The sequence below is a fragment of the Fusarium fujikuroi genome, chromosome FFUJ_chr08 (assembly GCF_900079805.1).
Source record: "Fusarium fujikuroi IMI 58289 draft genome, chromosome FFUJ_chr08".
NCBI lineage: Eukaryota > Fungi > Ascomycota > Sordariomycetes > Hypocreales > Nectriaceae > Fusarium > Fusarium fujikuroi.
In genome coordinates this window covers 2,813,616-2,837,550 of record NC_036629.1, presented here as the reverse complement: position 1 = coordinate 2,837,550, position 23,935 = coordinate 2,813,616, and the positions used below count along the sequence as shown (strand labels likewise).

At 47.7% G+C, this 23,935-nt stretch overlaps 12 protein-coding genes; 6 read left to right on the top strand and 6 right to left on the bottom strand.

Moving 5' to 3' along the window:
* Positions 1 to 2,773: 2,773 nt before the first annotated feature.
* Positions 2,774 to 4,141, top strand: FFUJ_12781 (related to Vi polysaccharide biosynthesis protein vipA/tviB; the record flags this gene model as incomplete). XM_023582428.1 has 2 exons in its annotated part: positions 2,774 to 3,307; positions 3,374 to 4,141. 2 exons carry the CDS (start codon positions 2,774 to 2,776, stop codon positions 4,139 to 4,141), a joined length of 1,302 nt encoding a protein of 433 aa, XP_023434965.1.
* Positions 4,142 to 5,329: 1,188 nt separating this feature from the next.
* Positions 5,330 to 6,511, top strand: FFUJ_12780 (related to xyloglucan endo-transglycosylase-like protein; the record flags this gene model as incomplete). Its single annotated transcript, XM_023582426.1, has 1 exon — positions 5,330 to 6,511. One exon carries the CDS (start codon positions 5,330 to 5,332, stop codon positions 6,509 to 6,511), a length of 1,182 nt encoding a protein of 393 aa, XP_023434964.1.
* Positions 6,512 to 7,146: 635 nt separating this feature from the next.
* Positions 7,147 to 7,589, bottom strand: FFUJ_12779 (uncharacterized protein; the record flags this gene model as incomplete). XM_023582425.1 has 3 exons in its annotated part: positions 7,147 to 7,311; positions 7,360 to 7,483; positions 7,537 to 7,589. 3 exons carry the CDS (start codon positions 7,587 to 7,589, stop codon positions 7,147 to 7,149), a joined length of 342 nt encoding a protein of 113 aa, XP_023434963.1.
* Positions 7,590 to 8,503: 914 nt separating this feature from the next.
* On the top strand, positions 8,504 to 8,911 carry FFUJ_12778 (uncharacterized protein; the record flags this gene model as incomplete). Its single annotated transcript, XM_023582424.1, has 1 exon — positions 8,504 to 8,911. The coding sequence occupies one exon, from the start codon at positions 8,504 to 8,506 to the stop codon at positions 8,909 to 8,911; it is 408 nt and encodes a 135-aa protein (XP_023434962.1).
* A 186-nt stretch (positions 8,912 to 9,097) lies between these two features.
* FFUJ_12777 (uncharacterized protein) lies at positions 9,098 to 10,041 on the bottom strand (the record flags this gene model as incomplete). XM_023582423.1 has 5 exons in its annotated part: positions 9,098 to 9,207; positions 9,260 to 9,280; positions 9,339 to 9,561; positions 9,613 to 9,774; positions 9,829 to 10,041. The coding sequence occupies 5 exons, from the start codon at positions 10,039 to 10,041 to the stop codon at positions 9,098 to 9,100; spliced, it is 729 nt and encodes a 242-aa protein (XP_023434961.1).
* Positions 10,042 to 11,204: 1,163 nt separating this feature from the next.
* On the top strand, positions 11,205 to 12,400 carry FFUJ_12776 (uncharacterized protein; the record flags this gene model as incomplete). XM_023582422.1 has 3 exons in its annotated part: positions 11,205 to 11,581; positions 11,636 to 11,798; positions 11,852 to 12,400. 3 exons carry the CDS (start codon positions 11,205 to 11,207, stop codon positions 12,398 to 12,400), a joined length of 1,089 nt encoding a protein of 362 aa, XP_023434960.1.
* A 414-nt stretch (positions 12,401 to 12,814) lies between these two features.
* FFUJ_12775 (uncharacterized protein) lies at positions 12,815 to 13,669 on the top strand (the record flags this gene model as incomplete). The annotated part of the gene is made up of 1 exon (XM_023582421.1): positions 12,815 to 13,669. The coding sequence occupies one exon, from the start codon at positions 12,815 to 12,817 to the stop codon at positions 13,667 to 13,669; it is 855 nt and encodes a 284-aa protein (XP_023434959.1).
* Positions 13,670 to 13,843: 174 nt separating this feature from the next.
* FFUJ_12774 (uncharacterized protein) lies at positions 13,844 to 14,551 on the bottom strand (the record flags this gene model as incomplete). Its single annotated transcript, XM_023582420.1, has 1 exon — positions 13,844 to 14,551. One exon carries the CDS (start codon positions 14,549 to 14,551, stop codon positions 13,844 to 13,846), a length of 708 nt encoding a protein of 235 aa, XP_023434958.1.
* A 706-nt stretch (positions 14,552 to 15,257) lies between these two features.
* Positions 15,258 to 15,858, bottom strand: FFUJ_12773 (uncharacterized protein; the record flags this gene model as incomplete). XM_023582419.1 has 2 exons in its annotated part: positions 15,258 to 15,600; positions 15,647 to 15,858. 2 exons carry the CDS (start codon positions 15,856 to 15,858, stop codon positions 15,258 to 15,260), a joined length of 555 nt encoding a protein of 184 aa, XP_023434957.1.
* Positions 15,859 to 17,735: 1,877 nt separating this feature from the next.
* On the top strand, positions 17,736 to 18,218 carry FFUJ_12772 (uncharacterized protein; the record flags this gene model as incomplete). Its single annotated transcript, XM_023582418.1, has 1 exon — positions 17,736 to 18,218. The coding sequence occupies one exon, from the start codon at positions 17,736 to 17,738 to the stop codon at positions 18,216 to 18,218; it is 483 nt and encodes a 160-aa protein (XP_023434956.1).
* A 133-nt stretch (positions 18,219 to 18,351) lies between these two features.
* Positions 18,352 to 20,055, bottom strand: FFUJ_12771 (related to 6-hydroxy-d-nicotine oxidase; the record flags this gene model as incomplete). XM_023582417.1 has 5 exons in its annotated part: positions 18,352 to 18,846; positions 18,892 to 18,945; positions 18,997 to 19,410; positions 19,458 to 19,534; positions 19,584 to 20,055. 5 exons carry the CDS (start codon positions 20,053 to 20,055, stop codon positions 18,352 to 18,354), a joined length of 1,512 nt encoding a protein of 503 aa, XP_023434955.1.
* A 1,776-nt stretch (positions 20,056 to 21,831) lies between these two features.
* On the bottom strand, positions 21,832 to 23,559 carry FFUJ_12770 (related to benzoate 4-monooxygenase cytochrome P450; the record flags this gene model as incomplete). XM_023582415.1 has 6 exons in its annotated part: positions 21,832 to 22,010; positions 22,061 to 22,754; positions 22,805 to 23,187; positions 23,233 to 23,328; positions 23,380 to 23,422; positions 23,470 to 23,559. The coding sequence occupies 6 exons, from the start codon at positions 23,557 to 23,559 to the stop codon at positions 21,832 to 21,834; spliced, it is 1,485 nt and encodes a 494-aa protein (XP_023434954.1).
* Positions 23,560 to 23,935: the final 376 nt, after the last annotated feature.

Here is a 23,935-nt window from a genome sequence, read left to right as displayed (position 1 = left end):
AGGGAAGAGACGACTTTGGACAAGACGAGGATGCTGGAATGTCTTGAAACACCAAGAAACGAGTGACAAGGTGGAATGAGGGAAAAGAATAGAGTAACCAGTTGAGGTTGGTAACTAAATGACAGAAACCTCCTTATCAAGCGAAGGCTTTTCTTCCATTATAATGTCTAAATTGTGAGCTAGATGTGTTTAATTACCGTCAAGGCTTGTGGCAAAGAGCTCAAATCAAGACAGAGCACTTAGCTTTTTCTTAGCTTGCCTTACCATGCATGGCAGCAATAGTCTCACTAACTAAAAGCTCTAGACATTCAGCTCCATTTCTAAATTGGTTCGACATGGCTAGCTGAGGGCTCGGCTACCAGGTTGGTGTCTCGTGTGTTGTAGGCCCAATTACTTAGATGCGACATGCTACCGGGGCGACTACCAAAGGTCTGGATCGATGAGGATCTGCTTTTCTTCTTGGCAAGCAGACTCCTGAGTCCAGCCAAGGGTCCAAACGAAACAACCTGCATTAATAACGTGCTGCAGTAAACGAGGTGTCCGTGTAGTCCCGGACGTGGACTGTGGCGTCATGACCAAAAAGGAGATGCCCTAGAGAACCGTCCTTCTTTCGGAGCCTGAACAGGGATCGTGACCAGAAGATATGCATAGATGTTGAGTTGAGGCTCAGGTTTGAGACAAATTAAGACTGATCGAGACTGGCAGCGTGGACGTGGTTCAGTCTTGGTGCTTTGTTGGTAGACGGTTCAGCCGAAAAGATTGTCTCAGGCGGCAAGACCCCTGTTGTTGATCGCTCACCCCGGTCATGTGTGAATTGGCATGACCCAACGAGATGGATGATCTTTCCAGTCTGTATGCAACAGGTTTCTGCCAGCGAAAGGCCCACAGACCGATTAACGCTCGTAGTGTTACCTCTTCCCCCAACATGAGACTGTCGAAGCGAGTCTCCCCCTCTCTCCATCAGCAGTTGTCCTAGATTAGCGTGATATTGCGGCTGAGCGGGTAGCAATAATCATGAATCATCGGGGCTTTATTGAAGTTGCTTTTTGTCTCAAAAAAAAAGTCATGAGATCTGGCCGTTCCTTTGGCTGAACAAGGGGGGACTAATATGGACGCGGCTACCCGTAGATCTGAATCAATAGTCTGGTCCGCTAAGACAGATCAAGAATCTAGCCAGCGATCTATCCACACCGATCCTTGAAGCTGCATATTTTATGCCTTTTCATAATTTATTCAGGCATAAATTGGCTTTGATGTACGCTAAAACACGGATATCGTGACGGATCAATAAGCTTAAGATCTTGGCATCCACGCCGAAACGGTTGAAGCGGGAGGAGAGTGGGAAGTCTGAGTCTCGTGGGGAATAATAGGGCATCGAGAAGTCAACGCTTCACGTTATTATTTTAAAGCTCGGTCCAGTCCCAGCCAGAACCGGAACCAAATGAGGCCCAACGTCAATCGTTATTCTCCCAGCAACATTGATCATCACGGCGCTTCAATCATGCGACAACAATCAGGTTTCCTTCAGCCTCATTTCGCCACTAATGGGAACAGTACGGCCGTTAGTGTCTCTCACCCGTGTCAGCCGCTCTTAGCCCCGCCCTGGCTTTAAGACTGGTCCTCAACACCAGCCAAAAAGAGGAGCAAATCTTGCCGTGTCTCACCTGGACCCGTCTTCCCGTTACACAGAATGGAGACAACTCTATTCACAGGAAATTACTCCGTATTTCATGCGTGTTTTCCTTTTTGTTCATATTGTTCTTCTTTCAGCCACCGGAACTTGCGCTAAATGTGGAGAATATCATGCTACACGGTGAGACACCTTTGCTTTTCATCCCATGCTTTTCAAAAGTTCCGACCGAGCCGTGTTTTTTTTATTTTTTTTTGCAGCACGGGCGGGCATACCCCTGACCTTACATCTTGGTCGCCGGAGGATCTACTGGCCTCAATAGCTGGTTCCGAGCCATCGGATACTGTACTCAGCTTCCAACGACAAGCTTTTGATTTAGGTTGGTACGCGGAGAAACCTGGTGAAAGACTAGATCAACCGCCTCCTAAGATTACCCCATGGAGCGGTCTAGAGCCCAGAGTTTAGCTTTCGGGCACTAGAAGAGGTGATTCAGACCCTCGTTGGCTCGGTTGAATCAATAGTCTCTGCCACTTCTTTCTTTGGCTTACAAGTACCCAAATATTCAGGAACTTCTTACAGCCCTGCATGGTTGACCAATGAACAAGTTTCTTCTTTGATCTTGGAACGGAGTTTACCGTGTGTCTCTCTCTGTTTACACTCACCATGGGTCAATCCGCCCAAGACATACTGTCACTTAACAACATGCAAGCTCGCGATGAAGTGGCTTTCAGAAGAAACGAGGCTCAATTCAATTGTTTCCATCCACACCGTCAATCATTTGCTCTCAGTCTGGACCAGGATCAGAGCTTCAGTGGAACCGTTCAGCTGGGTTGGAGCTGCTCTTGCTGGGTGCCGTTGTAGTATGAGGCGCTAGCATGAGGCGTTCGCAATTCAGAACGCCGCGAGGAATAGCTTCTTCACACCTTAGAATGATGCGCATAATTCAGTATTATGACTGTGCCTGAATCTCTCATAAGTGCTGGTCTGGAACTTGGAGGAAGAATACTTAAGATGTTCGGCTTGAGCTGCCTTTGTAAGAAGGTCAAACACCGCTGAACCTTTTCCATCTGAAATCTCTCGCTCAACTTTGCGTTTTCTCCTGTTCTCATCTTCTTCCTTTCAATATTTGAAGTACTCGTCACGATGGAGGACTTCACTGGCATGTTGACACCTTCAGTGTCTTCCTCCTCTTTCCCCTTCTACCCAGTCACTCCTCCTCTCAGCTCCGTCCCCTCAGAGACAGACCTCACCCTCAAAATCTCTACCGATGTCACTCCCGATGATATCCCCGTGGTGGTAGTCGTTGGAGTCGGCTACGTGGGAAGACATCTCGTCAGCTCATTCTCTTCAAATTATCAAGTCATCGGCTTTGATGTTTCTGAGAAGCGCATTCAAGATCTTCGACATGAGTTCAAGGACAACGACAACGTTAGCTTTTCACGAACTCAGAATGATCTTATCGCTGCTACCCACTTTCTCATTTCGGTGCCTACGCTGTTGCGGCCTGATAAGACTATTGATTCTTCGTATCTTCGTGATGCTCTCAAGATGGTCGGCCAAGTTGCCCGTCGGGGTTCGACTATTGTTATTGAGAGCTCTGTTGCTGTTGGTATGACCCGTGAGTTGGTCGGGCCCATCGCCAAGAAGCTTGGTCTTTTTGCTGGCATGTCTCCAGAGGTACGTGACACCCTCACTCATCAATCTCCTCTCATCAACAAGGCGTGTACTAACTCACAACTACAGCGCGTTGACCCAGGTCGCACCGAACCCCCTGTCAAGTCGATCCCCAAGATCATCTCAGGTCTCGACGACATCCTCCCCGGCTCCCTCGATGCCATCAACCGCATATACTCCACCATTTTTGACAACGTCGTCACCGTATCCAAGCCTGAAGTTGCCGAGATGATGAAGCTGTACGAGAACTGCCAACGTATGGTCTGTATCGCCTACGCCAACGAAATGGCTGATGCCTGTATCCCGCACGGTATCGACCCCTACGAGGTCTGTTCCGCGGCGTCTACCAAACCGTTTGGCTACATGTCTTATGCCCCTGGTGTCGGTGTCGGCGGACACTGTATTCCCGTCAACCCCTACTATCTTCTTGCCAACAGTTCATTTCCTCTGCTTGAAGCCTGTTCATCCGCCATGAGCAACAGACCCGCCAAGCTTGCCCAGCGTCTCATCAACTCACTCCCCATCACCGAGCGTCGCCCACGTGTGCTTGTCGTTGGTCTTGGTTTCAAGCCTGGTCAATCTCAGCTTGACAACTCACCTGGTGTCGCGCTTGTTCGAAAGTTGGCTGTTTCGGGTGCTCGGATTGACCTCAGTTGGGCTGATGCGTTGGTCAAACAAGAGGCTGTGCCTCAGGTTCCTCGTCTTGGTGAGCGTGATTGGAACAAGAGCTGTTTGGAGACATTTGATGTCATTGTGGTGGCTATGAAGCAGCACAACATGGACTTTCCGCTGCTCGCAAAGTTGGAGGGTGTTCGCGTGGAGAGCTGGTGCAAGTGATTGAGAACTTTCTGTTTTTGGTGATTGGTTCGTTAGCTGATGTAAGAAAATGCGTTAATTAGATTTTCATTCTGTCGCGAGATAATAGCTTAGAGTAATACATATCTTGACATCTTCCTCCCTCCGCTTCACAAATATATTCGATCGAGTTGGTCGCTTGACGAACTCGACTTTCCTCTCTCTCAATACCACGACCCAGGGCGGGCCTCTTGTTCAGCCATCATCGCTCTCACTCTCCTATTCCCGTGTTCAAATTGGGTGTGATGTGTCGGATCATGCCGCGTCTCCAACTAAACAAGACAATTCGAAACTTCATCTCGCTAAGTCAACTAAGAAATTTGACGTGTTGAATTGTGAGCTTCATTAGCGTTATACGCTGTGCCTTTCTCTGCCAAGCGACGGATGTTTGTGCTGTATTGGTTACAAATCATTTTTGGTCGTCTTTGGCTCCCTCCAGCCAATTTCCAGTCACGTCTCGAGCTATGAGAAGACCGAGCTAGCTGTATTTGGAAGAAGCGATACGAGATAAGGGACATGATAAGATAACGGCGTTTTTCGCCAGCGTTCAGGGTAATCGATGCGAATTACAAGCCAACAATGAAGCATAGCAGGACAGCCTTGGTTGAAAGTGGTAATCATGATTCCAACTAGCCTGGATTTACGCAGACTCTCAAGCGGCTTTGGGAAAATAGGCCCCTCAGTATGACAGTGTAGACCGACGGTTGAACGTCTTAAAAGAAACTTAATCCAATCCATCAACACGTGCAACATGGTTTACCGGGCATACACAGAACCCAAGACAGTTTCCTGGTTAGTAAAATGGCATCTTCTGCAATCGCCGACCACCAGCCTCGTAGCGATATTTGGTGGCGTTAGGCCATTTCCCAACGCACGCATCACACGCAGATTTCTCTATCGCCAAGAACAAATCAACCTTTTTGGCCTTCCCTGCGCTCCTTTGCGCACTTTCACGCTCGCTACTGAGCCGTTCCCAAAACGGCATAAACGACAATTACGGCTCGTTAGTCGCGCTGATTCGGTGCTAGAGATGGCACTATCGATTCTTGCATTACTCGTCTCAGTCTAAGTCTAATATTAGATGCAACCCCCCACACAGTCTTACTTTATTCTTTAACTTAATCTGCCCATTGACCATGCCGCCTTGATTCACGGCGATCATCGACACAAATGGGGATTTTACAAAAACTTGTGGTTTTCGTGCTCATCACAGTGACGAGAGCCCAGGAAAATGTGACGGAGACAAAGCCTGAAGACTGGGAGGCCGACCAGTGCGACTGTTACCTGACAGACGGCATTGAACCAGAATATTACACGCAGCATCGGTTCTGGGACTTTAGAAAGCTTGGAGACTACGCTGGCATTCCGGACACGATCGCCGGAGAGAATGCATCGGCTGAAGCAGACATCACAAGCAAATACTTCAAGAAAAAGGAATGGAAGGACTTTTGGGCCATCCAAAGCTGGAGCAACCGAAGAAGTCACGATACTCTTGCTTACGGCGCGAGATTTCCCATGGTCAACTCTGCAAACAACATTTACATCCGGGCCAACCCAGATAAGAACCCAGCGTCAGAAACATACCTCTCCATGCGAACGAACCGACAACGAGACTTTCAAGTCGCATCTGAGTTTGACTCGATTGATCGCTTCCAGTTTCTGTCCATCAGATTCCTCGGTCGCGTGAGAGGTGCACCTGGCGCTTGCATGGCGATGTTCACGTACGTCCCCGCCGACGAGATCAAGAACGTGCAGGAAGCCGATATGGAGATTCTCACGCGAGAAGACTACGATCGGGTCCACTATACGAATCATCCGGGTTACAGCATTGAAGGCGAAGTATATCCCAAAGCAACGCGGAACACAACACTCCCCGATGGTCTCAAGTGGAACGAGTGGGTAGAGCATCGTCTGGACTGGACACCAAGCCAATCAATCTGGTACGCCAACGGCAAGCAAGTCGCCAACATTTCCTTCCAAGTTCCCCGCGATCCATCTCTCATGATCTTCAATACGTGGGGAGATGGAGGTGTTTGGACACAGAACATGACGACAGGCGAAGAAGCGTACATGGAGATGCAATGGCTTCAACTGCTGTATAACACCAGTGATGCATCTGATAAGCGCAAAAGAGATGATGCAGGGCCGAAGGGGAGGTTTTTGAGGAAGAGGGGTGATGAAAATGTTTGTCGAATGGTGTGCAGTATTGATGAGGAAGATGGTGCTGGGGTAGTAACGTGGCTTTGGGGGAATAATACAGCGAGTAGTTTGTTGGCGGGGAGTGTTGGTGCGAGTTTTGGGGGGTTGATAACCTGGGTTTTGGGCTTGGTTGTGTTGGCGAGATGGATTTAATTGTTAATACTGTTTTAGTTTGAGAAACTAATATTGAGCGAATTGAATTCTTGTTTCAACGGGTTGTCCGAATCTTGGGGTTTGGCCGAGTTTTGGTGATGTTTATTACCATCGTGGGGCCAAACACGTTTGAGGTTGACGCCACGAAAAGGTCATCTGAACTCCACAAACATCGATCGTGATCCACATGATGCGCATGCTAATTAGAGACTGGCAATGTTGTTGGTGTGGCTAAGTAGCTAGCTAGAACGTGGTTAACTATGAGATGTTGGGGCGGCTACGAAAGGAAGCATCGATCAATGCCCTGTCGCAAGCAGATATAGCTCTATGATGAAAGACCACCGACATTTGAACTTCTTGCTGCAATCAAGCTAAGACGGGCTCAGATTTAGTTACTACAGTAAAATATGAGCATACAAGCTAGATCTCGGCATTGTAATCTAGTCAATGTCTGAGGGCTCCTTTCGTCTATGGCTGGCTGCTTCGTGGTAGAGCCTCAACCCAAAGAGCAGCGAGGTTATCAGGGTTATCAACTGCTTCATGTCCCGCATCATAGACAGTCGGTTCTCGATCTAGCATATCCACACCAGATACACGAGCGCGTATGGATCTCGTCACCTTTTCTGCGCAGATCCTCACGCGTCTATCGGATAACACGTCGCGTCATGCCCAGCACCAACCCGATCATCAGTCCAGCCCAATGACGTTCCATAAATCTTGCACTTGCTCTTCCAGTCCGCATCCTTGATCGTCCCATTTTTGTGCTCGTCGCACGTCCCAGTCTTGCTGTCAAATTGCGCCTAAAAACTGTTCCAGTTATGCTCAGCAGGAAATACGGATATACTCACGATATTGTTGTAGTACGACTGGCAGACTTCTTTGGTGACGTCGGGATTTGTCATCCACCAAGCGTCACTGGCGTCTTTGATATGAAGACAGCAATTATGTTTGCTGAGATCCTTTGCGTCCTCTCTGTTGAAGTGAGTTAGTTGAGGGCTCAGTACGGGATAAAGGGATGATCATACGCGTGGACGGCTCCAATGAGCAAGCAAGAAAGAACGAAGGACTTGATGGTCATCGTGGTGACTAAAAGTGGCTGAGTGAGATAGCGAAGTGGGCGATGTTGAAGGAGCTTGTTCAAGATGGAATATTTATTGTCAGTTCAGATTGACCGCCGGTAACCCTGATAATAATTCGGCAGTTATTCTGCCTGCATTGACCAAGTACAATATTCTCCAATGAATACTGCTTCTGAGACCGTCTTGACATGGAATCTCCAGTTTTCATCTTACTCGATGCTACGCTGCAAACCTTATGACGTCGCAAGCCTCTCCCGCCTTTCCGGCCGCCGATTCGCCTCAACAGGTCTGGGGCTGAGCCGCGTGTAGTGTTTGGTTGGGTTTCACGATGGTGCTCACCGCCATTGGACAGACCGCGCGTAGCATCCCGTCACAAATGCCACAACCTAAGAACAGGTAGAGCAAAGGTCTTTTGAGATGCTGGTTCTAGCCTTATGTTGTAAAAAATATGTCCATCATGATAGTAGAAATGTGCTATTTTTGCAACACAAAACAACGGCAAAGATTGAGGGTTTGAGGGCGACTCGAGCCTCAACAAAAATGCGAAGGACACATCATATCAATTTCTGTAGTCGTGACTTCAGGTAGAGTAGAGTAAGCTGAATAGAATTAACGATGTAAGCACCGTGCTGTGTTGATCGAAAGTTAGGCATGATAGTGCCGTCTGTTCTTTGTTCAAGTCAAACGCTTTCGGAGCCATGAACAGGCGATGTCGAATGAACAGCTGGTACACAGCTCTGCTGCGAACTACAAAGACAAACAATTGTGTAAGAGAACAATCCATAACGTGTTTGCACTATATAAGTCTTACCAATTCTGTGATCGATCATGGTCCAACAGCAACTTCCACCAAGCACTATCCCTCAATTTTCACAGCAAGAAGAGTCAAGGTAAGCACCAAAATATCATTACCATGGACCACTACACCAATATCATGACCTGCACCGACTGCATTGACCTCGCAGCCAATGTCGCCGATCTCCAGCACGCCCTAGCACTCACCAAGATTGAAATGAAACGCCGCGAAATAAAAGCCACGGCGCCATTTCAATTTGAGAAGAAGGACATGAGAATCATGAAACTAGAGTCTTACGTCCATCAAGCTCAAGAAGCTGAGATCAAGGCCGCTGAGGCTGCATACGAGGAGTGCAAACGACATCTCGAGATTCTGAAAGATCTTAACTGTAAGGATCTGGACACAAAGAGCGACAAGATTGCCAAACTCGAGGAGGGTCTTGATGGGGCGCGGCAGCGAGTACAGGACGCCAAGAAGAGGCAATTAGATTATCTGTTAAACTTCCGCTATGCAGAAGATGACTGAGGGAAAAAAAAAGGGTGATAGTATACAGCCAAAGGAGTTTGAATCCCGTTTGTAAGTTGTAATACTGTTGATGAGAGAAGTTGATTGTGGCTGCAGGGTTTGTATGAACGAATTGGTATGTTGATTGCTAGAATTTGTTTCTATGTCTGAGTTGATCCATCAAGTGAATGAGGACATCCTGATCCTTTAGGAATAATCAGAATTGCTAAACCCCTTTCTAAGAGCTGCAAATACCGTTGACACAGTTTCCGGGCTTTTGGCACGGGACACTTGAGCTGCAAGACCATCCTTGACACCTAGCAGGACCAGTTAGTATCGGGACATGCCACTTCTCATGAGGTCACTTACCCCCAATTGCAAGCTTTGTCGCTGCAAACACCATCAGGGGAGAGACAGGTGAGGCCGCTGTTGCATAGCTTGGTCTGACCGTCACACTTGGCCCCCAAACCGCCGCTGCCAGAACCACTGCCAGAACCACCGCCAGAACCACCGGACGTAGGAGGCCAGGACGCACCTGGCGCAGCATACTGGGTGTTGACTCTACCTGTGAGCTCCCATTGAACTCCCTTGATGACGTTATTTTTGTCACCGTTTGGATTTCCGTGAATGTTGGAGTAGGCATCGATCATGATGTCGATGGATGCGGGCGTCTACGTATACATATCAGTACTAATCTCACCAAAGCTCGCCTAGTGACTTACTCTAACCCACTTGTCGTCAAATGAATCGCCAATGTACATGAGCTGACTCTTGCCGGTCGTAGGGTCCGTGACCTTGGCTTCCAGACCACAATATTTCCTAGTCTGCTGTCTCCAGGCATCGGGGTTAGAGTTGTACGTGGCACCACCCATCGCTTTTAGAGACTGTGAAATCATAAGTAGGTGTTCAACATGGATCTGAGGTTCGATTTAGCTTACGGGAGCAAACACAGGGTCCGAGTTGTAGTATTTGTAGCCACACCAGCTTTGTCCGTTGGTTGAGTCCTGGCCCGTGGAGGCGCGGTACCATGAGCCAATGCCGGACTGAGGACCGGAAAAGAAGCCAGAGGGGACGTTGACGTTGTAGATATCCGCGACAACTGATGTCGCGATGGTTCCGACCACCATTGAAAAGGCGATGAGAGAAGGCATGGTGAATGAAGTTTGGGGCGGGTCGAATGGTTCTGCGATGTTAGAGTATTGATGATGATTGCCTTGACTTTCTCGGTCTTCTTTATATATGCTTCTCAACATGTGGACTTAAATCTTGACAATCGGCTGAAAATTTAGGAGTATTGATAGCTAGCTCGTCATGGTAGCAGATCATGTGCTAGCTAGAGTCTATTGCCGAATATGAAACTCCGTACCTGGCTCAGCTGCCTAGGGTGGATACATCCGTCTGATTCCTCGGTCTCGCCACAAAGATCGTCCGATCAGTTTCCTCTATCATAGGCCGGTGCACCCGAACTATATCGCCTTGCCGGAGTGAGCAGGTCGTATATGCAAGCATGATGCGGATACTGAACGTCGTTACTGCAACCTTTTGGTTGAAATGGCCGTGCGCAAAGGTTTCATGCATATATTGAAAGATCAAACACGGTCTAGCTAACTACGGTGACCAATAAGACTCATTGGATTAGTAGCATAATTGGGGTACTATCTTAAAGAGGATCAGCTGAACGTGGCGGGCTAACCGATGACACCTCCAATATCAGTTTCTGGGCTCGTATCTCTGGCATTGCTCCCTAAACAGATATATGGGCAGAGCCTTATTGCAGACCGAGCTACCAATTCGCGCATTAGCCACCACATTCCTTATCATGATTGGTTGGTGTCGGCTACGACGGCAGTCTTTAGGGCCGAGCCTGATTTTCTCGATCTTCGACATTTGGGGGCCATGATGCCGCGGTAGTCTGATAGAGTGTGATAAGGGAAATGACGTCGCTGAAATGGCGGAAGTTAAATATTCTGGGCAAATATTTCTTGGTACCTAATTGCTATAGGATGAAATCTATTTAGATAATTAAGTTGTAGAAGTTCTATGTCAACTTCCTGCCCATCCAAACACTGCTGGAAGGTTGTGCTGATCAAAGGTTGCATGCTTACAGATTCCTGGAAGACTCCCTCGCGCATTCTACCCAATGTCGCCATAAGTCGGCTGTGGTTCTGCATATGCACGACATATAGCCTGAATATGCAAGACGCCGTTCACACCCATTAATTATAAATACAAGGCAAAGGCCTCTAGCATCAAAGGAACGCCATTGCAGTATTGAGCATCATTTACCCAACCATTTCTTCAAAAAGCCCAAACTATGAAAGGTCCCTGTACTACAGTGTGTCTAGCCCTGGCTTCCTTTGGTCGCTTGGCCGTTGCCAAGTCTGGTTCTTGGTCTGGCACCAACAACTACTTCCTACAAGGCATGTCAGACTCCGCTCAGGACGCGTACATCCAGACCTTGTCCTCCTACAACACCAAAGTTGTCAGGCTTTGGGTCAATCAAGCTAGCAAGGGCTGCCAGAAAGGGAGCCAGATTGTCAGGGATATCCCACAGTTGGAGACTACTATCGGGCAGTACAACAAGGTCACTTTGGATGAGGTTGATAAGCTTCTGGTGAAGTTGTCGGATAAGAATATCAAGGCTATCATCTCGCCCCATGACGCCAACTCCCTGATTGGAGATTACAGAAAGTAAGTATTGTCTATCCCACATTGCAAGGACCTGCAATTTCTAACATTTGCAAGGGACGCCTATTGGGCTCGTTGGGGCGCCGGGTATTTCTATGAGAGGCAAGATGCCTTTGATGCATACGACGCTCGCCTGTCGTACATTCTCAACTACAAAGGCGCATACTCCGGCAAAGTCTGGAAGAATTGGCCTCACGCTATCTTCAGCTTCAACCTTCAAGTATGAACCCCAAGCCATCGCATTAGCTCGTATCTCTCTGACGCAGTCTGCAGAATGAACCCATGACTCCTGGACCTAGCAACTGCAAGAACGGTGATCCTTCAGGCTGGGCGTGCGGCCGTGCTACCTTCATGCGCAACGCAGGATTGGACAGCCATATCCTGATTTCCACTGGTGGCCTGGGTGGTGACTTTTCCCACGGCTGCACCTTTCTCCCCGCCGTGACCCAGTGCAAGGCAATCGATGCCATTTCCGTCCACCGCTACGCGAGCGTCCCTGGCAAGTGGAGCGCCAACTTACCCAGCTGGCTGAGCCAGGCCAACGGGAAGAAGGTCTTCCTCGAGGAATGGGGAGTTGATTCGCAAAAGTATGATCAGAAATCGTCATTCGTCTCGGAAGTGAATGATATGAATTCTGCTGGTCTGCCGAACCTGTACTGGCAACTTCTTCCGCCGACATCTGGAGGCTGTAGCTACAACCCCAAGGATGATGCTGGTGATCCTTTTGGCATCTATACCAACTCTGGGGTTAACTTGGCGGGTCCCATCAATGGGGCTACCTCATCCGGGGCTGCGCAAGACTGGACTGGCAGTCTTTACTAAGCGCCGCTCTTCATTCTAAGTACTGGTCGTTGGGATGTGGATTTGTAGGACGTTTTTCATTTGGATATAGGCCCTGCTAGCCAGAGTGAGGGGGCAATTGGGTTACTAGGGAATTAAAGCAAGTATGAGGGAAATACTTATGGTATCTTTTGTCGCGTCGTAAACTTGTTGCGATTGACTTGCGATTTGCTGAGGCATCCATGCATGATAACCAAGTGTCGGAGGCCCACCGTTGCACAATCAACCTACCACTTGGAGTAGATCCAATCATCTGCAAGAGGGGTAAAGCCATTCAGTAAATCTCGTCATGAGCTCATACAATATCCATCATTTATCACCTCTCAGCTAGTGTACTGAAAAGTTACGGGAGTCCACATCATTCCTTTTCGCTTGTGCCGACTGTTCACCAAGATCATGAGCCAGCAATCTGTCTCCCAATCTACTGGTAACGAGAATGCAAGTGTCGGGCCTACCATTGTATCCGTGGAATCCAGGAATGAACTGAAGAAAGTACTGCAAGATCTCAACGAGCTCCGAGCAAAACCTACGCCAATCTATCTGGATGCGATGGGAATCGCCAAAGACGAGTTAATCGACCTCCACCTATTCGTTCCATCAAACAGAACGCTGTACACGGTCAACGTGAGAAAACTGGGAGATGTAGCTTTCTCGGCCGTAGGCAACTGTGACATGTCTCTCGGAGTGCTTCTTGAGATGACAAATATCCCCAAAGTGGGATTCGACATCCGCGACATATCCCGAGTTTTATTTCACCAATTCAACGTGTCGCTAGCTGGAGTTTATGATATACAGCTCACGGAACTAGCAAGTAGAAAGGACGGGCAACAGAAAAAGTACCTATCGGGACTAGCAAAATGCATCGATCAAGATGTCTCAAACGGGGATCCCGACAAAGTCCGGTGGCTCAATCCCGCTAATGCAAAAGACCTACGATTCTACCAAAAGTTCGGCCATGCACCATACTGGATTATGAAGCGGGTCGAGATATTCCCATCATTATTCGATGTTTACAACACCAAGCTTAGCAGACTGGGCAGTGCATGCTGGCTGCGCCTTGCAGAACAAGAGTCAGAACAAAGAGTTCATGACGCTAAAAGGAAAAGCAAGAAGAGAAAGGAGAAAAAGAGCTGGGGTCCAGAGGTCTTCTGGGACGATCAGCAGAGGCAGACAGCCAAGGACGCCTGGAAGGAAAGCATTATGTTAAATGCGCTGATGGGGGACATTGACATTGGTAACGACGATCAGTAGATGCATATGGAATTTTATTTTGTAAAAAGTAACGAGTGAGATAGTAATTCTTCAATAAATTTCGCAATTATGCTTATTTAATGTAGACACAGCCTGGAGGTCGTCAGACCATCCATAGACTCTCACGTCGATTTTAAGACAACATTGACATATCTAATTACCAGAAAAATATAGCTAACTAAGAGGAGCTGCGCCAGAGAATCTACTATTTCTTAATTCAATCGCATCAGGCCTTTTTCCATGTTCACTGGGTCTGAAGGCTTCAACCGAAACGCACGTCCGGGAACTCAAATCATGCTCAAAGTCGGTCGCCGAAACATCTGCTTGTCCATACCGCTTCAGGAACTCGAGTCTCTTGACAATTTTCACCGGCAGTCGCCCGTCTTCAGTTGTCTCCTGTCGGCCAAATAGACGTCGAGCATACCAATCCATGCGACGTGTGTAATGGCCATTGTTTCGAGTCATGCGCGGGCGACCTTTCTGGTGGTATAATTCGCAGTATCGGTTTTTGACCATCTTCTCTTGGGCTTTTAGCTTCTCGTTCTCACGAATGTTATCCAGAACGCATGCTAGCCAATGCGCTGGGATGACTTGTGTGCCAAGGTGAAAGTAGAGGGTCATTATATCCTCCTCAGTTAGGAGAAGCGAGTCTCCGGTACAAACAGCATCGGCTTCCTGGATTAGATTAGAGTGTATGAGCATTAGTTGGTCGATCTGCCTGCCGATTCCCTCCTTAAACTCCCTGTTTGCTCTGTCTACCTTGAAGCGAAGCTCATAGACCTGAGCGAGGTCTTCTGCAAAGGTGGACACGCGTTGTTTGTAGTCTTGTCGCAGTTCCGACATGAACTTGTTGCTTCGGAATGGCAGTGACTGGTCAGACATATTGATAGTTCTTTGACGGGAGGATCTCAAGTACGGTAGATCGTATAGATTGCGGATGCAGTAGGATGTTATTGAGGGTTGATGTTGGATGCTTGTGTTGGCCTGTAGTAGTGAGATAAGATGAGGTTGTGGACTGGATGTTAATAAATCGAGATTCGGTGGAAACAGAAAGTCTTTCGATATTTATACAAAAAAGACAAGTGATCCGAACAACAAAGTTCAAATCCGTACCAAAGAGCACTGAACAGAATGGCTTCTCGGTGTCTCATTATGTAGGGTCGATTTGAGCAATCTGAAAATCGAAAGTTCTTCTCGAACATCTGCTGACGCTTGAACAGATAGCGGGATTGTGCGGAACGATTCAGCATCTACTGTTGCCATTGGGGCACTTAGGCCTACGCTCCACTGAAGAGTCCCGCCACAAGGTGCTGCCAGTGTTCAGTACAGGGGGGTTTAGTTATGCCCAGCACAAAGCCTTAGGCGTCTGTACGATCTATATTGTCCAAGGAACTAAAAGCGTCAAGCTCTTTTCTAAGCGATAAAAGAATCAAGTCAAGTTTACGATGAATTCTGTAGACCCTTAGATTGAACTTTTCTATTACTTAGAATGAAGATCTTAACTTTTGTTGCACAGTCATGGATGAACATGGTATGTCTCTCAATGCATTGCCCCAAAATGAAAGACACCATCTTTGCTAAGTCTATTTCACGCCATTTCTTTTTCTTCATAAGACACACTCTCGTTGCAGCCATTTTCTCTCATTGGGTCCAAGCTGGCCAATCTCTCCTCGTACACGCCCATAAAATCTTCACAGGATCGTTTCAGCTGCACATTGGGAAACGAAGGTGCGTCAATTTCCAAAATCTCATCAATGTCCCTCGTAAGCTTCTCAATATCATTAACTGCAGCAATCATTTTCTTTGTCGCGATACCTAGAATATCTAACTTGTTGAGAGCCTCCACAGCTTGTCTGTACCCAACTTCGTGCTTATGTTTGTGTTTCGGTGAAGCCTTTTGCACACTTGGTGTGTTTTCTCGCATGCGCGCACTGCAGGTCGTCAGTTGGGCCCACGATGGATCTTTGGTGATCTCACATTACCAGGAGAAACAGTTTGAGACATGTCACCTGCATGCGCTGATCGGGCATGAGATCGGCTGGATCTTGGTTCAGAAGTGTCGTAAGCGCAGCGGGTGAGATGATAAGCTGGGGTGGGGATATGCTTGTCAGCTTTAGCTTCTTGCTCAAGCTGGTGCTTGGAGAAGAGGGGGTCGATGCCCTCTTTCGAGATGAAGTGAGTGTCGACATGGCACGAATGCAGACAGCTGGTGAGTCAGTTTGCTCAATTGAGTCTTAGATCCATACTTATAATTCCTCTTCTAAAACCAAATTGATCTCATGGCCAACGGTTACACGAGTAGGCTATCTCAATAGCCTGCGTACTTTTCTCTGCAAGCCGTGGAGAAAACTTGGATCCGAAGCAAATCATACTAGAGAGATATTGGTGGTCTACTGCAGCAAGCCGTTTACGGGCCGCAATTCCAAAGGAAGTCGGGTCAAATGGATGTTATTCATTGGAGGAAACTGGCGTACTCCAATGGTGATAAGTAAGCATAACTCTCTAGAATTGAGATACTGGGTGGGCTCTTCAACCTCGTGGCACTGAGCACTACATCATAGATGGTGGAGAAAGTGAGACTTGTGTCGCGTGAAATTACGAGACCTCGGTGCTAGGTATATCTTGGCGAGCAAGACGCTTTCTAACGGGGCACTGGACTGCACGCTGTCACTGCATATGCAGCTACAATGGCGTTGTCACGTTTTATCTCCGAGATATCGATTCAGAAAAGTGATGAGACATGTCTCAGATGCACGATCAATGGATGCACATTTCTTCAGACCGGATCAAGTACCTTTTTCTACAGACTTGGCGGGTAATTGGCACCAATGAAAACATGAATCCTCACCGAATCAACTTAGACATGCATCGAACTATTGCAATCTCATGAAGGTGCAGCATTCGTCAAATGACCAATGCAGGTAGTACACCTACCAGCCAAAGGACTAGCCCAGTTAGACAGCGTAGAACCTCGGAGAAAGTCACCACGGCAGCTGGGAATATGAGCGCAGTTGTGAGTGCGGGAAAAGTCTCGGGCGGGGTTCTTAGACACAGCTGAACTGCGCGACTAGGGTTCCTCATTTTATTAATGCCATGTTCTCTCGTGTCTGGCTGGTCAGTGGCGGTGAGGACATGTGGCTGGACTGGGGTTCCTCGGAATCACGAGTTGCCGATGCGGTTGGGTTACACAAGACTCATTCTTTTCTCCATGAAGCGTCCAGTGACGAGTGAGGCATCAGGCGAGAAGAGAAAACAACAAGTGGTTGCGGTGGATGATGCTTATCTGATACGATGTGAGTATCGGTAGAAGTCTTTGCACACAAAGGGGAAAAGCAAATCTGAAGATTTGATTGCATGATGCCGCCGTCGGTCACAATGGGGCAATACTTTACAAGCAGCAAGGCACACGCGCTGATGGGCAGAATAGCAGAGCTGACAATTCGAAATGTATCAGCGCGTCATCAAAGCATCGCTTTCGCAATCGTGACTGGCTACAATATTATGAGACGTATCAATAGTCTTGCAAACGATGCAGTGAGTAACGTAGCTGTACAGACGTGAGGCTGTGATAAGGTTGAGAGATTCAAAAACGCCTTAGCCTCCAGGCCAGAAAGGCAAAGAACACCAAAAGTAGGGTAAGTGATGCAATAAGCTGTAAAAGTTAGGTTCCTATATCTTGGATTCTGGCTTCAAGAAGTTCTCGATCCAGGTTTACTGATCACTATATGGATCTAGTATTAAAATATGCTTTGTCACAAACAACAAAGATTATATACATATCTGCCACTATTAACTACTTTTACCAGTCTCTTACAGCCTTTGTCTAATATTTTTGAAACTGATCTCGGTTTAAACCATTCAGTAGAATGTAATCATGTTGGGAAAGCTTCTGATTCACCACCCATGGCTATGATGCTCTACATCTTGGACAAGTCTCAACAGTGATTCCACCCGTACTTATTGGTATAAAAACTTTTCATTGCAGCTTTTCTCTTACCTCCTCAATCTGTATTACACTCAATACATTAATTGATTGTTATGTAGTGAAAGCCCCATACTATATCAAATGGCTAACAACGAAGCCTCGGTATCTATCCCAACCAATGCTGCTCGAGCAAGGTGGCAGATCGCAATCGCCGAACACACAAAATGCGAAGGTTTCCGTAACAGAATACGCAGTTTCCTCTTGAATCTGAACACTATGATGCAATCCTTGCAAACTAACTCCCGGAATGCAGGCCCTGATACCGATCTGGGTGGAAGCATGGCAGCATTAAGTCAAGAGATGTTTATCAAGACGAGAGAAATGGACAGAGCTGTCGCAGAGCTCAACGACATACATACAGAATTTGATGTCAGAAAACCTGTTGTAGAGGCGTATCTGGGGCTTGGAAGTGGATCTGCCGCCGGCACCTTGCCGGAAACGGTGGTGGCGTTGCGATATCTAGAGAGCTTTGAGATTGGAAATGCAAGCTTGAAACAGATGTGGGATGGCTTGATGGCTTGCTCAAGACAAGCACATATGTTGTCGCATGTTAACAGGCGGTAGGTTTGTTGACTGAGTCTCAGTACCTCATGTGCAAGGACGCGTTGAATTTGGCGGTAGAAGCAGCCTGGTCCGATTAACTATTATATAGATAGAATATTATGTAGACGTTTTAACTGCAGCTTTGAAGCTGGAACTAGTACTTAAAGCCACCCATCCTCTCTCTCAAAACACCCTCCGGATCAGCCTCGCGCTGCAGCTCCTTGAACTTGGCATAATCCTTATAAGTCCCCGTGACATTCTGATCATACATAGCATCATTCATAAACAAAGGTAGATACTCATCCACATCGCCTCCATTCCTCTCAATCCACTCAGGAAGCTTATCTTCAATATAAGCAGTCAAGTCCTTGGAGAACTGACGAACAGTGTCGTCGTAGCGCTTCTCAATCCACGCGCACTGGATCTCGAGAAGGACACGATTAGGGTCGTTTGCGGTGAAGCCGATGGCGTTTCCGCCGCGTTCTTCGGTGTGTTTGCCAATTGCGGAGGGGAGGGGTTGGAAGTCGACGGAGCATTGGGAGGCGAGACCGCGGAGGTTTTTAAAGTAGGTGCTTGTGATGTCGACGAACTTGTCGGCGATTTCGGCGTATACGGTTGAATCCTTGGGGAAGTAGGGAATTGTAGCGGTCTGGGATGTTAGTTGAGGCTAGATATTGGGGAAGAAACTGCGTACTCTGAATGAGATTCTCGAGTTCAACAATGAAACTCCGGCGCCGTTGGACTTGAGCTATTACACTGTTAGTACTGTCACATCCCAAGACGATACCAATTGCCTTACTAGATCAGGATACGATTGTGTCTTGGTAGTAGAAAGCGTCGACTTAATCTTCAACAAGTCGGCAAAGGCTCCAGTGGTAGGAGGTTTCTCGCCTTGATAGAAGTAGAACAAAAGGTTGATTCTGCTGCTTCCAGTGAGAATGAGACTGGTAACAATGATAGCGGCCTTGGGGTCTTCGTTGCTGTATGGGATGAAGTCGTGCATCGCCTCATAGAGTTCGTCTGTCTTGGACTCATCGTAGGTGCGAATACCGCCCCAGACCTTTCCAACGGGATAGGCCTTGACGGTGAATTGAGTGACGATACCAAACTGGCTTCCACTTCCTCTCAAGGCGACGGCAAGTTCGGGCTGAGTCTTGGCGTCGACGTTGATAATTGTGCCGTTCCAGTTAACCATCTCCCAAGAGACAACGTTCTGCACATCGTTAGCTAGAGTCATTATATCTCCATGATTAATCGTACATCAGCAGCCAAGCCATATTGAGCGCTCAGAAATGAGATGCCACCTTGTGTAAGCAGACCTCCAACACCAACCAGTCCTAGAGCCAAGTCAGTAGTGCAACAACCAGCAACCCTCATAAGACATACCAAGGCGACCTCCAACGATAGCAACGCCTTCCTTGTTGAGCTGTGAAATAACGTCATTCCACTCTCCACCAGGCTTGACATACGCAACCTTTTTATCAGCATCATAAGTAGCGCCAACCATCTCATTCAACGAAATCAGAACTCCATCACCGGCAGTAGCGTGAGTAGGGTTAGGGTCATGTCCACCACTCTTAGCAGCGAATTTGACATCCGGATACTTGTTCAAGATCGTAACAGCCTTGGAAACATCTTCGGCTGACTTGGCAGTGACGACGCAAGCGGGCTTGATCTCACGTAGAGCCGTAGACCAGTACCCCGAAGATTGACTGTTGTAGTTGATAGTAAAAGGCTGTGAGACGCGACCCGGAATGGCTTTTGAGATCTCTTCACAGGCTTTCTTTGTTGAAGCGCTTGGTGCCGCGAGGGCGGAAGCGGCGAAGAGGGAGGATACAAGGAGCGAATTAAGATGCATTATGGCGGCATTGAATGAATGGCAATTTGCTTAAGGGAGTGAGACATGGCGGGAGTTAAATAGAGACGGAAACGAAACGAAACGAAACGGGTCACGGCATGCGTCGCACAGACGGCAGTGTTAATCATATCATACATAGCACAGCTGCCAGATGCGCCCTTGGCAAACTCGTATCGAGAGCATTGGTCACATACTTGCGGGGCAGAAACGATATTAAGGGTTGGCTTTTGACGGTGATGGCGCAAGATAGCTTTGCTTTTGTCAAGTTATAGAATGGACTTCGTTGTCTCAGGACAATGGCATTCGTAATTCTCAACAGCTGAGTTTATTCAATCCCTATCATCCGTATCAGCACTATAATACGAACATTTGCTTCATCATCTATCTTCAATGCCGTCGGGACTGTTTTAGTTCCCTTCAACGTCTGTGGAGAAGAACCATTCCCCAGTGGATCTACCCTTTCTTCTTTCTCGACATTCACAATTTCCATGACTTGTCAATACAACATACCCACTGCATTATGCCCAAAAGAGCTAGCGCTTCGTCGAGCGCGAGTCAGAGTGAACATCATTTGGCGGATTGGCCTAGATTGCGAGATGCTTCGGCCAATCGCTTAATCACCAACTGGATTTACTTGTCAGTGCGTAATGTGGGAGAGATGGGACCTGAAACATTTTAGCTCCGGGGCGGTCGCGAGGGCTGTTTTTTGACGGCTGAGGCGAGAGGGACTAAAAATAAGGGAGAGCGTTGGTGCTGTGGATGGGGTCAAGCTTGCGAAGCTGGAGGAGGTAAGAAAACTTGGAGCCTTGATGGAAATATTCAGGTAGCTTAGCAGGAGCTGAGTGGATTCTTTGCCAAGTTTATTTTGACATTCTCTTTAGTTTTCTTGTCCTGGAGCAGAGCTATTGGGGAAGCTAGGCTGTGAATTGATAAGATGAACGGGGCTAACCGAACAGCTGAAGTCGATGGACACTCTGCACGTGCTCACATTTGGAAATTCGGCACCTGTAAGTGTTTTTTTTTTCTCAGATCAACTGTTGCATTAGCATAACTCACCTTAGACAATGAATTCGGCTGTGAGAGCTGCGAAATATACTAGATCATGGATCTAGCTGTAGTCAACAGTTTTTGGAGGCTCAAGCAATATTTACTGCATTATCGGCCGGGGTGTTTTGCATGCGGCAGTTCCCGTTAGATAAACGAGTGAGATTGAGTGCATTCCCGCCGGCAAGTTCCATGGCATATAACCGGAAGTCCATGGCTCGGACTTCAAAGCAATTTTCGCTTTTCAGTATGGCCGCTTGTTTATCTGATCGCTGGATATGAAAGACGGCCCAGCATATCTTTTACTATTTGGCCAAACCGAAGCGAAAAAGGGGAGAGGGTTCTGGAGGAGCGCACGGCCTTTTTGATAGAAATGTTATGAGATACGTGCTTATGCGGGCTGACAAAGTGCGGGCAGAAGTATTTCCCATCAGCCGATCGGGAATACCCTGTATACTGATGAAATGTTCCTCTTTCACCACGAATCCTCGCGCTGACATATTCGTTCTATAGCGGGTACCATTACTTAAAGTCTCTTTCAGACTGCTAGCTAGTTTTTTTTTTTTTTTTTTTTTTTTTTTTTTGTCTTTTTTCTAATTCGAGTGAATACAAAAGCTGCCTCGACACTCGCGCATCACCATCGATATTTAGAATTTCTTTGGGTATCCTCAGCGATTTGAAACCTGCGTATGGTCAAATTCACAAATCGAGAAACTGGCAGCACTTTATCTCCTATTCTAGCTGAATTAGGCATCGCCCTCTTTTTGGCGTTAGAAGGAAGTACGCTCGCAGCTCCATATCCTCTTCCGACATGCCCTCAATGCAGGAAACCTTGGCGTTTGGAAAAGCGCGGAAGAATCTTGCAGAAGCCAAACGAAGCTCCATTCGTGCAAGATGTTTACCGATACATACTTAGAAGCCATTAGTAAAGCTTGTCAAGCACTGAAGGTGAGCTACATACCTCTTGAGCCTCCGCCGAAAGGCATGGCTGCATCGTGCATCATCTTGCTACCCTTCTCCCAACGTGACGGGTCCCAAACTTCTGGGTCTGGGAATACGTGCAGGTCGCGATGTAAGGTCCAAGCTTGTGTTGAAACAACAGTCTCACCGGGAATGAAGTAGCCTGCAAGGTAAGCACCCCCAGCGGGCACGACCCGAGGGAGAGCTGAAGGGACTGCTGCATATAGCCGAAGCGTCTCATCAATGACGTTGCTCAGATATGAGAGATCGCGCAAGTCACTGTGACCAAAATCATCGGGTAGTTCCATAAGCTCTTCAACCAGCTTCTGCCGAACATCAGCATGAGAGCAGACGGAGTATATGAGGTACGTCAACGTCGTCGCGGTGGTATCAGAGCCAGCAACGATATACGCCTGCGCCTCAGCACGAATCTCATCATCTGAAAGGCCAGCTTCACCAGCTTCAAACAGCTTCCTGAACAATGTAGGCTTGGCTGCCGCAGGATTGTTTGCGAAATTTGTTTTATAGCGTGCGACAGCCTCGGCCGAGTAGTCTCTGATGCGTTGTGCCGCAGCTGCAGTTTCCTTGAAGACAGGTAGCGGGAGTTTTGTCGCGAATGATAGGAGAGTTGGGAACGTCGATCGAATGGAACCTTTGGCCGCTAGACCTTCAAGATCTTCGATGTACTGGTTCTTCTGGTCATATGAGTTAGTAAAGACGAAAGACAAGTAAGGTTCCCACCTACTTTGCCCTGTTTCAGTATACCGAAAGACTCCCCAAAGCTCAGGTCCACAATAATATCGGTGGCCATAAATAACCAAAACTTGGCTACATCCGCTGCTCCGCGTTCATCCATTTCACGCTTCATGCTGCCAATTGCCATCTTGACATAGGCGTCGACAGTTGGCTCCACAGACTTAAGCGATGATTCAGAGAGGGGCGAGGACAGTAGACGACGATGATGACGGTGGAACTCTACATCAAGAGTATTGAAGAGGTTTTTGGTGTTGGGAACAAGATTCTGGTAGAAGGGCGCTTTTCTGTAGCCATCTTTGACGCGATGGATCTCTTTGACTGCTGTGATTTCGGAAATATCAACCTCGTGAGGTCCTACCCGCACCACGGGGCCTGAGGCCAGTTAGCGGTTTGCTATCTGGGGATATTCAAACGAACCGTATCGCTGATGAAGGTGGTGGACGTATTGTGCTCGTGTGCCTTTTAGCCAGTGATACTTCAGAATCACATCTGTCCAGCAGGATGTCCATGGACCTGCGTGACTGTGTTAGCGTTGCCGGGTGAATAAAGACACGGATAGCTCACCTGGTAGACAGGAAAGTGGGTTGAGGAAAATGGTAAAAGTTGCCTACAGATTGTTAGAGCCATAGGATCAAGAGATAAGGCTCTACCCACATAATAGAGGAAGAATAGGACACAGGGAATTAGTATAACATGGCCAATCGCTTCTAAGCTCAGATAACCGCCCTCGAGATTAGGGTCCATGCTTGCAGGCTGAAGTTCTTGGTGTTTGGTGTAGATACATAAACTACAACACTTTGATCTTATATAGATGTAGATCCTGCCTACAATTACGCTACAAATCGGTCGCAAACAGCTTCCGATCCGACTTTTAAGCCGATCTGGCTGGGATATCTGCTGTCGAGGATGGAAGGTCCTTGACTGCTTGACAAAGAGGGGAGCGATCATTGGTTCAAAGGCCCCACTTTGGCGGACAACTGAAAGTCCGGGCTAACACCGAAGCGCGATGTGTCGGAGTTCTGAGAAGGAAATGCCGTTATGGGGTATACCAGAGGTGAGACAGCCGTAATAGGGTATGGGTTCAGAGATGATCATCCGACTGTGAGCTAGGGGAATATCG